The sequence below is a fragment of the Pleuronectes platessa genome, chromosome 13 (assembly GCF_947347685.1).
Source record: "Pleuronectes platessa chromosome 13, fPlePla1.1, whole genome shotgun sequence".
Taxonomy (NCBI): Eukaryota; Metazoa; Chordata; class Actinopteri; order Pleuronectiformes; family Pleuronectidae; genus Pleuronectes; species Pleuronectes platessa.
The window spans coordinates 11,599,068-11,611,104 of NC_070638.1; the positions used below are offsets into that span (position 1 = coordinate 11,599,068).

At 41.0% G+C, this 12,037-nt stretch overlaps 1 protein-coding gene across 1 annotated transcript in view; it reads left to right on the top strand.

Annotated features, from left to right (window-relative positions):
- Positions 1-6,820: 6,820 nt before the first annotated feature.
- Positions 6,821-12,037, top strand: part of eif2b3 (eukaryotic translation initiation factor 2B, subunit 3 gamma) — a 30,295-nt gene continuing 25,078 nt past the window's right edge. The window contains exons 1-3 of the mRNA XM_053438652.1: positions 6,821-7,140; positions 8,281-8,450; positions 9,982-10,136. Of these exons, the coding sequence (XP_053294627.1) occupies positions 8,303-8,450; positions 9,982-10,136 (303 nt within the window). The 5' untranslated portion in view covers positions 6,821-7,140; positions 8,281-8,302. The remainder of the gene's footprint in view (positions 7,141-8,280; positions 8,451-9,981; positions 10,137-12,037) is intronic.

The following is a 12,037-nucleotide window of genomic DNA, read 5'->3' on the forward strand; positions in this document are numbered from 1 at the left end:
GTGGTTGAGGGACCTCCCAGATAGTGGACAGTCTGTCAGGCATAGTGTGGCCACAGAAAGACACACACACACACACACTGAAGACAGTGGACCTGCTGTTGAAACGTTGTGGTCTTTTCTTTCCTCCTGTCTGTATCATTTCTTGTATTATTTAATGTCCTTCTCTGCCGCCTATGAATTATTAAATCTGTAATGTATCACCTTTCACTCCTGGTGGAGGACAACCCTCATCGAATGCGGCACTTCTTTTGGAAAAGTATGATTCTTTTAAACTACATCAGAAGGAATGAAAATACAACATTTTTAACAACTTATCCACTTTTCCTACTCTGCATTGCAAAAGGTTCTCCTTAAATCCAGAAATCACCATGCAAGGTCTCAAAACACAAGATATTAACAATGCTATTCTCAGAAAACACAATTAGATACAAAACTCATGTAACATCGAAATAACAGGCAACAGTGGCCACCACGGCATTTAAACAAATATGTGGACAACACACAGGTGAATGGACAACACACAGTTAGACTTGTCAGACAGACCCACGGACCGACAAGCGACTTGTAGAGTAAAGTAGCCCCTTCCTGGCAGTAGGGAGTTGCCGGGCTTTTCCCACACTGGCTCTTCAAAACCCAGCCCAGATATTTCCTGGTTCTGACACCAGCTTGGCTCGCAGATCGCTCCAGCATGTGGAGAGAACCGGGAGAAGAATTACACCAACTGTGTTAGACTGAGAAAGAATGAATTTTAAGGTCTGGTGACGCAGACTGTTGTTGAAACTAAGAGCGTGAAATGCATTTAATTGCGAAAGTCCCTGGAAAACATGCTTCACATCGCTTGTTAGGGTCGATGACACTTAAGGTTTTGCAGCTGGAACTCAGATATTTTCGCTCCAACAAGATGATGACCTGTGTCTTGTAAAAAATGTCACATGAGAGAGTCATAGTTTAGAATGGGTACACAACAATTTAATTAAGAACATATTAACCGATCAGTTGACGATTAAATGGATTCCAAAAAATAAATCAAAGGAAAGTCTTTTCAGAGTAAGTGAATATCAGCAGCATTGAGCAGCAGCGCAGTGAGACATCTTTATCTGTGGCTTGTGTGTGTCTGTGTGTGTGTGTGTGTGTGTGTGTGTTAATCTCAGACAAGTCTGTTTTGGTTTCCACGGCAGCGGTGAGGGCCCCACAGTGCACTGGCCCTGGAAGTGGTGCAAACTCCAAACCACAGAATAGGTGGATGTGTGCGCGCGTGTGTGTGTGTGTATGACAGAGAGAGAAACCACATTCGAGTGTGTGCCCACCTATATACTCAAAGGGAGGCTTCACACACACACACACACACACACACACACACACACACACACACACACACACACACACACACACACTCTTACACAATCTCGCCTTGGCTCCCCTTGCTGCCTGGGTGGTCTGCGCAGCAAATGTTTATGATCTAAACCAAGCTAATCCAACTGGCTTGTTTCAGTGAATTGAGAATGATTTACAAGAGGCAGCAACAGGGCCAAACAGGGAGAAGGAAATCGGAGGAAATCTTAGGGCTCCGTTTCAAGTCATTCCGCGACCAGACCTGCACACTTGTCTCTACATCTGCTCACATGTGTATCTCCATCTGGTTCCCTCTTAGACCTGATAGTATTCCGTGTTTGTGTCTTTTCTTCATTCGTTTATCCCCTAAGACGGATGTCTCTATTCGACAAATTAGCCGGGCTTTGACGATATGCAAAATACAAGGGATCAGGGGATTTCCAATTGCCTGCGAAGTGTCTCACTCTCATCCTCAGCGCTTTTTTCTGCTCTGCTAATTAACCTGTACCTGTCACACACCCTTCACTCACCCTCTATTCCTTGTGCCAAGAGCAAGATGATGTAATTTCATGTCTCTGAGACAAAAAAAGACCCCAGTGTCCAAAGTCAGCCTTTAACTCACTAACAAGTTTGCCTCTTATCTCGTGAGCTTTCAGTGACACCAGTTAGCAGCCGCCCGGTTCTCCCAGTTTAGTGGAATGTCTCAAACACATCAGTGCTCTGTGGTAAAACAGCCAAACAGTAACCTCTCTGAGTGTCAGTGGTTTGGGTTGACTTTTATTGCCGCTTTGCTTTGCTTTATTATTTAGCCAGATCCCCCATTTTATGAAGAGAGAGGGATTCCTCTTGCATTCTGACAACACCTCGTAAACGTCGAGGACGGAGAGGAGAAACCATCGACTGTATACAAAGATGGACGACACACTCTCCCACTATCAAGAACTGAAGCTAAAATGTCCCGGACACGAATCAGCCATCTTACATATTCGGAGTCAGAGTCTGTACAGTAGCGATCAGGGATGGAGCCGCGGTACCGAGGCTCTGTCAATACACATGCTTGACCAATAGTGAGTCAGTCTCAGCTGTCAATCATGATGTTTGACCCTGTTTATATAACATTAAATTACTTATTCGTTCAGATTTATGGGGAAATGTGCATTCAAACAAACATCTGTGTCACTACCTAAAAGTACAAGAACTATCTTTGATAAAAATGTATGTATTTAGCCAACACTTTTTAGTTTGGTCCATGTCCCATTTGTTACCATGGAGGAGGTGGAATGTAAGACCTATAATGCAGCCAGCCACCAGGTGTTGATTCAAACACTTTGGCTTCACTTTTGAGGAGCTATCATATTTATTTACAGTTCATGAGAGAAATTGAAAAGAATAAAGGGCTTATATGAGAAACTATAATCTGTTGCATGTAAATAATACAGTAACTTCATGCTTTTATAAATATATCAATATTTTTCAGCACCAAGATTTCATCTGTTATCTGTCCACTGGCTACAGCATTTATCCTTTAATCCAAGACACAGAACTCATATATTTCAAACTGCAGCTGCATTCAGACATCAGTTTTCCTCAGTATGTCCCGATAAGGTAAATGCAGTCACTGTTTCTACATGTAGGTTTGTTGTGAAGTAAATGTGTCCAGTCAGAGTAAACACTACGCCTTTTTGTTTAAAAGAGTATGCAGTCCCACACATAGGTCAACAATTCACAAATCCATTTAAAGTCGGGCTTTGGTGTAAACATTTCTCAGTTACTACCAAACTAATTGGGGTAAGTGATTTCTGGTGCATCATAGAGGAAAGTGTTGCAAAACAGTGTGTCTATTACAAGGCATTAAATAATGAATGTGTGTTTTTCCTCTTGTGACCAAGAAGCTTGTTTTATCCGTATTTATTCACAGTTCAATGCTTTGCTCATATCTATAATCTTGGTACAGTAACACATTATGCTTATGAGAACATCGCTTAGGTGGGGTCCTAACATTCAACCACAGCAAGGGATGAGGTACAAAAAGACACTTTCTGAAGAGACTGATGTAAATGCAGATACAGACCAACACCTAAGGAATATTCACTTTTGTGGTAAAGAAGCTCCAAACAGAAGCTTGGTGGTAACTGTCTTGAATCACTTGAATCAGTTTTGTTTGTGCGTATCGCTGATAAATAAAGGTCATAGAAGGCTGAGTAGGCCAAACCTAACTGAGGAGCTTTAATATCAAGCTCAAAAATTGACATGTGAAAGCCTGTCACAGCTGAGGGGAACAAAAAACAGCATCAGCAGGCTGGTGAAGTCCAAGTTTGGGTGAAAGAGAAGAGGACCAACTTTAAAGAGAGGGCATAATCTGTGCTACCAAAGAAAATCTGTACAATTAAAAGATATGATCGAGCAGGAGTGTTGCAACCAGGTAGGCAAAGCTGGCATTTTCCTAGGGCCCCTGCTAAGAGGGGACCACAACAGTGTTGTGAAAACCCTCTTAAATGCTGGGTTAGCAAGTTGTTTCTGAAACTTTTTATCGTATTTGTTGAAATAATCTTTGATCCCTAAAGCCATCAATAAATTAAGTTAAAAAGAAAAGACAAAAAGCTGATGTTGATAATAAACGTGATGAATCATTTATCTCAGATTGAATAATTTGTTGGGAAGGGGTCCGATGTATCGTTTGCGTATTTTAAAGATAAAGCCTTCTCTTGCTAACTTCTCCGGGATTTTCAATCCAAGCTTTAAATTCTATGATCGACTATGTACAGGAGACTGCAGTGACATCTGAGTCAGAAACCCCCTGAAGAAACCCTGTGCCACTTTTTCTTTGCCAAAAAATTTATAATTTTAGAAGTTTGGTTGAAGACTAGAATGTTTAAATGCGTGGGTATGATGTTCCTGGGATGATGGTGGGGAATTTGCCTAGGGCCCCAAAAGTCCCTTGAAACGCTCCTGTTTGCATAGAAGAAGTTAAAGGAGGGAAATACTCAACTCCTTAACAATGAGGTTAGACAGCGACACGTTTCCAGATCCCAGCAGAAGCTGAGGGCCTCTGAACACGAGAAGTTTCTTCCTAACCATCAAACTGCAGGAGCTGGAACAAAAGATGTCAGACTATGAAAAATGGACTCGCCCTAAGCTCACTGCCAAGTCCACCTCAGAGGAGGAAAACCTTACTGGTGATGGCCTCCAGCCTGAATGTCAAGTCCGAGGAGAAGAAAGAGACCAAAAACCGTAGAGGGTGGAAAACATTTTTTGAAAAGGCCAAACCATTGAATTGGAATAAAAAGTAGTTCTTTAGTAATAGTTTGAAGTGACAAAGTTTCACCTCCCTGCTACATTCGCCTATGTGTGACCGTGTCTTATTACTGTCATTTCAGAGATTCACTGTGACCCTCGTCATCCACAGTCACCTCCAGTTCCCATATCTAGAGCCATGGTGGAGCCCAGCTGAGCCCACTCATCTTATCAGATCCTCAACATTTTCGACATCCCATCCACCATCAGTGTCCAGACCGTGGCTAAGGGGGTTTCCTATAGCATGCAGCCACACCCCCTGTCCAACCACGATGACATCAAGAGGGTTGGCATCTCAGAAGAAGTCACCTCTGTGTTGTCCCCATCTGAATATCTCTCTGCGATCATCTTCCATGCACACATACTTACCTAACCCTAACCCTAACCCTCCATTGATCACTGCTCTCCGCACTCTTCATTCTCACCTCTGTTATTTTCTCCCAATGACTTAAAGATCCCTTTTCCAGGATCCTCTACTCTCTCTTACACAATTTTCAATTCCTCTTCCTTCCTACATTTTCTTGCTGGTAACAACAGACGGACCAGATTGTTTGTCTCTTTTCTTTATTTTTTTCTCTCTCTCCTCCTTCCCTCCTTTCTCTCGCTCTTCTGGTTTTCGAGCAAGCAGCAGCGAGCAGTCAAGCTCATCTCCTGGCCAGAGCAAACAAAACCGAAGCCACATTCCCCGAGCTCAATTTGCTGTTACGTCTCAGCTCTGTGAATTGGGAGTTTTCAAGCTTGAAGTCTGGAGGAGTAGCTGGGTGGCTTCTGGCTGCTAATCTGTTCACACCACTTCTTGTGTGTGAACCCTAGGAATTACTACGACTATGGTCCAAAGGGTGGGGGGGATGGGGGGGATGCACATGTTTGTGAATCTCTTTTGGTTGCAGAGGGAAACTAAAACTCAGCCACCAACAGGGAACAAAGAACATAACTTATAAATGAATCCCATTCCCACTATATGGTAATCAAAGTATTGTGGTTTAGTAGGTGAAAAAAAACTGGCTGCCGACACATAGTTAAACTGACTGTTTTGTTGAATTTTGCACAGTAGCTTGGACTTTGAGCTTCTTGGGATGAGTCATGATTTCTTTTATCTCTAATGTTAATAAACTGATAAGTGATAAGTAGTCATGATAACTAGTTGGTGGTATTTATCATAAAAATATCCCCCCACTGACAATTGGGTTGGTGATGTCTGGTCTAGCTGTACTCCCTGTTTTAAATCATACTGTTATGTCATTATATCTAATGAGATCTAATTTTAGCCTATGAATAATGAATATACATTATTTGTTTTTCTTAGTTGAGTATTGTGAGACAGATTTAATTAGTTTCATCTTCTTTCATATCTTTTTTTAACTTTTCACCTGTGTTTTTACATGCGTTGATCTATTTTGTTTAGATCTTCTCTTCATGGTAAACAATTTTGGTCTCCCCCTCTCCCCCCTCCCCTAATTCTCTCTCTTTTCTACTCCCTCTTTGCCACCAACCTCTCCTCTCTTCCCCATTTTTCTCTCTGCTCAACCCAACCGGTCGTGGCAGAGTCTGGTTCTGCTAGAGAGGTTTCTACCAGTTAATGAGGGAGTTTTTATCTCTCCCCAGTCAACAAAGTGCTGGTCATTGTGGGAACTGTTGGGTTTCTCTATACATGTTAAAGTCTTGATCGTATATGTTATGATTTGGCTCTTAAAATAAACAGAAGAAGTACTAACTAAAACAGAAACACCTTTTATTCTAGTTCATTCATCTTTTGCCATGGATTTTTTTTGTAACCTTGTTTAGATACATGCAAATAAAGTACGATGCAAATATGTACATATAAAGTATTTGAATATAAATGTAAAGAAAACACCAATTCGTACAGTTTAGATGATTATACGCTCGTGAAATTAATATTAGGAGTATTTTATATTCATATGCCAATAGATGCCTTTCACCTCAATCTTACACATTGAACCTTTAAGTTAAGATGAGTTAACGGACGCACACCCAGTCAGACTCAGACTCACCTGTTACATTGAGTTTAGTGTTTGTTAATGTGAACATTTCACTGAATTGGTTGAATTAGTAACCTACTGTACTTTAAATTGCAAGTTATATTTTTAGTATTAACCTTTATATACATATGATATGGTTTCCTCCTTATTCTTCTCCTCTGGATGGTAGGAACCTTTAAGCGGAGGAAGTGTATTTTCCACACGGACGTATTTCACTGAAGGCCCGCAGATGTCATCATACGATGCTAGCTGTTAGCTTCCTTTACTCAAACCCCATCACGCGCTTCTGAGAGTAATTCAACTCATCTCTTGCAGTTTTTCCACCTGAGTGTTTTCTCTTCAGAGGACGTGTCCGGTTTCTCTCTGAAGTGTCTGTGAAGCGGCGTGGGCTGCTCCGTGCTAACAGTTAGCGAACTGCTAACAACTGGGACAGCAACTAAGTTACATGCGTATTCTCCCACAGCTGTCATTTCCAGTGGCAGCTGATCCGCGGGGGCCGAGGAGACTCTGACAGGTACGTTCATCTATCAGTACTCGGTGATTTACTTTGCTGTCGCTGCCATGCTGTTGCCTCTGTTAGCAGTGGGTCTCGAACACATGCCCCGGTGCACAGCTCGATGATGCTTTACTCGAGTGACAGCCACGATCACTGTGTTCAAAACAATCCAGACTCCAGTATGATGAAGGAAGACATGCTCCTGCCAACGACATTGATCGATATGTGTGTCATGTGGGCGACATTGACGTCTAATGGGATTCTGCTGTGGAGGAACGTCTGACACAACTTACACTTTTTATAAACCAGCTTTATTTATAACAGCAGATAGAGACTGTCTGCTCCTCCTGACACTCAATGAAATATGTTGTCTGTTTATACAAAGGGAACATTTAGTAATAATCATAAGATAAGATAAGAGATTCCTTTATTAGTCCCACAATGGGGACATTTGCAACATTACAGCAGCAAGTGTCAAAAAAAGGCATCAGTTGGTAAAAACAAGTGTCAGAATAATAATACATAAGTGCAGGGAAATGTAAAAAGATATATAGAAAGATATGGATGGATTTAAAACTAATATCACAGTGTAAACACAGGAAAAGCGACAGCAGTGGGAAAAGTCTGTGTGCAGAAATAGTTAAATCTATTAGAATAATATTTAATCAATTAAATACTGAGCAAGGATCAGTTCTGGATCATGTCAGGAGAATAAAACAGTTGCTCTTTTTCTTTGACATTGACCTAGGTCTGCCCAGGTGCCGCTACAACGTTTCCTCCCTTTCAAATGTTTCGGCCGCAATGAATTGTGGGATGGCGTGTTTGTCCTTTCCTTTCGTAAAGGATGGTTTTGTGCTTCCTATGCAACAGGGGATACGATAGGAAGCATTTAAGCTGCTTTCCTTAGCATTTAGAGAATTTGAACAGATCTAATTATGGTGCCTGATGGTGTCTTCCGGGTAATAGGTTAAGAAACTTCATAAGCAAAGTTGACAATTTGAACGCACCCTCTGTTAATAACTGCACTGTTTTGTAATGTATTGTCCTAAGCACATGTTGTATTGACATCACAGATGTATGGGTGAAATGCATATTTCAGCTCATTTCCACACTTCAAAATCAAACTCTCTTAATCTATCTTTTTATCGGAACTCGTAGCCATCCATCCCCGTCAGACATCATGGAGCTCCAGGCGGTGTTGATGGCGGCTGGGGGGGGCTCTCGTATGACTGATCTGACATACAACACCCCCAAGCCCATGCTGCCCGTTGGCAACAGACCCCTCATGTGGTACCCGCTTAACCTGCTGGAGAGGGTGGGCTTTGAAGGTAGGAGCTGGGATTTTCATGATACTATTACTTGTTATACTATAGAAACTACTGAATATTGATAAGCCCTGTTTGTGTTAGTCCTGCCACGGTTAATGATAATAGTGGTATCAGGTTCTTGGTCATCTCAAGAATCGTGGAGGCTGCTGTGCTCTTGGAAACCTTGAATTCAGCGGAAAACAATTAGTAGCTTTCTGCAGACCTTTGCCTCAATGCTTTCCTGTCTCTGAGCTCTGAGCTGTTCCTTCAACCGATGATATACATTATCAGCTGCATGACCTTGTATAGACAGCTGTGTGCCTCTCTGAGCATAGGTAGTTGAAGCGTACAGTCAACACAGATTTTTTTTTTTTTGGTCTGCATATGGACGTACGCATAGGGGTCCTAGTGGACATGGATGGATCATAACATTTATGTCACAATAACCATAGTGCACCCCAGACTACTGGTGGATATGGAAACTGGGAATTTTCCTTAAAAGAAATAGTATTCCTGGATCCAACTCTCTGTCTGGATCTGCTCTTAAATTTAACGAGTTCTTAATGGCCAACGTCTCGTCCTGTTTTACGAAAAGAAAATTGACACCAAATTAAATTAGTGTTGATTACCTGTGTTAAAGCATAGTGAAATAAAATATAACTGATCGTTTAAAACTGTACCACACCTTAACTGAAGCTGTTACATTTTAATTACAAGACCAGTTATGAGTCTCAATTCCACTCTTGGTGGGTGCACAGCGAGTGCCTGAGCAAAATTGCCTCCAGGAACATTGCGTTGCCCCGTTCACGGCGTAAAACCTATTAAATTTACAATTGTGCTGCTTTTTCGAGTCGTACTTTTACCAGCTTGTCAGCACATCATCAGCCATTGTCAGGTGTGCATTTCCTGTCTAGATTTACAGTCCAGACTTTTGCCTCTTGCGCTGCGGCATGCAGTGGGTCCAAAACGCTGGGCGTATAAAGGGATCTGTTGTAGTGCGCTGTTCTTGCCAGTAAACAGGGCTGTTCTTTATAAAAGCCTGTAGGTCCTCACTCACCTAAATAAAACTGGCTTTCTATACATAATCATCCTGTGTGGCCAGTAGTTTACTGTGTGCAGCCAGCTAGCCAAAGCTCTGCAATTTGGTTTTACTAGGCTGACACAGCTAGAGTGAACAAATGCCCGCTGGAAAACATTGTATGGAGACCACGCCATTTAAAGTAGATGTACTCTGCATTGATTTGGATTCATGAAGCAGTCTAATAATGTTATCATCAACTTTATAAAAACAGCAGAACAGTGGTCTTAGCCTGATTTAAGGTTTAGGTTGTGTCAATCAAACTGTAGATATTCAATGAGAGCCAGTCTCTTCATCTTTGCACTAATTTAGTTTTTTTCTTTTTACTTCCAATATTAAAAGCTTTTTGGAAGCAAAAGTATAGATTCAAAGGTCCTGGTGATCTTTTTTATTCGTTTGAATCCATCGTAACAGTTTGTGTTAGTTATCTACTGTGAATAACATCTAAATATTAGTGCTAAACTGTGTCTTCAGAGGTGATAGTGATCACCACCAAAGAGGTCCAGAAGATGATGAGCACAGACCAAAAAATTAAGGAGGTGAAGATGAAGCTGGACGTGGTTTGTATCCAGGAAGACGGAGACATGGGGACTGCAGACGCACTGAGACACATCTCGCAGAAAATCAAGGTATGTGGCCTATTTATTTATTTATAAGCCGTGGTTTTAGTCAATCATGTAATTGTGTCTGCAGAAGTATTGATGTTATGTTATTTCAGGTGTGTCTTATTGCAGTTTGATGTCCATTCTTCCACTGCAGCACTGCTTCGCTCAGTCTTGGCAGAGAGGGCTAAACAATACACAACTTACCCACCAGTGACCACTGTAATGCAAGCCATTGTTGTTTTAATGAAAGAAGCTGTTCTCCTGTGTATAATATCAACTCTATACTAAGAAAACTGCACTAAGTTCTGCGGAAGAGGAGAAAAACGATAAAGATTGTGGGGGAGTTTGAGGTGGGCTTTGTGTGTTCTGTTGGGTGACCACTCATCCGTGCCTTTCCCTCTCCCGGATGGTCAAGGCTGCTGAAGTGCCTCATTTCACCTTTTTAAAATACACACAAACATACACAGACACACACGTTTTCAAATGCTGACATGCTGACATGCTATCCATGACCCCCAACCCTAATTTCCAGACCCCCTCTGTATCCTGCCTGCTGAGCCCTCCATCCAAAACTCTCTAAACAGATGAGGTCATGGTTAAGACTCAAACTCCCTCTGCTGCCAGTTTACCCAGTGCACCATTTACTCTCATCCTGTAGCCATGCACATCTGTGCAACATTTGTATTTGGTTATATGTCATCCCTTTGTATATGCCATTGGCCTGACGGGCCTCCTGTGGCCATTAAAACATGTTCTCTCTAAGGCTCTGTGGAGCTTAGAAATGTAAATATATTTCTGAAGCTTTTGCTGTAGTTTGGCTATCAAGGATTTTCATATAGTTTTAATTGCTGTTTTCTAGACGGTCAGGGGGAGTTTATTTATTCAAGAGTTACAATAATTGTCTTCCATGTCTCCGAACTGATTAGTTCTTAAAAAAATTATTATTGGAAATAAACCATTAAAAAAGCAGGCAATGATTCCTAAGATGTCTTTAATCAAGCCCATATGTAAAGAAATGTGTTTGATATTATACAATTTAACCATTAACATTATCATATATCCAATTACCTAGAACTTAAACTAAGAAAATCAGAAACGCATATTTTTTATAAAGTAAGATTTTCTATATAAATGGTCTACTTGAAGATTATTGTGATAGTACAAAATGCAAATACAGTCAGGAACTTAGCAGGTACAAGTTTCTGAAATGGATCAAACCAAAAACACTTTTTTTAATTTATTTTAAGGAAAATTAATTTGTTTGAAAACATTTACTCAGTAACAGGACACATGCAGTTTGGTGTCAGAACATTTTGTGAAACAAAACGAACTCACGCAGCTTCAACTATTAGCTCCTTTATTTACTTTAAAACCAATCTTGGCTGAAATACTGATTTTGATTTATATCATATAATTAAGAATTGAAATGAGTTATTCTCCACATATACTCACTGCCAATGGTCCCAGTTCAAACATCACTGAAATGTCCTTACAGATACCTTTTGTATTTAGCGTGTTCCACATCACACGTTGGAACCTAGACCTAATTGTCCTGCCACTGCAGTTCATTACATTCATCACAACAAAATAAGTTGGCTTGCTTTTGAAAAATTATCAAATACTCAAAATGCCATATTTGTTGTGACACGTGAGTTAAATGTTTTTTTCCTCTGGCATTTGAATAGGTCTGTTCAGATTATTATTTTTTTCTCTTCACCCAAAAGCTCTTTCACAGATGCAAGGTGTACACACACACACACACACACACACACACACACACACACACACACACACACACACACACACACACTTAAATAGGACTAGCTCCAGCATGCTCCCATTGAGAATAGTCAAGTTCCTAATCCTTTGAGCAGCCAGCTAGATTAGGGGCATTGAGTTACACACACTCACACACTGGATGGGTG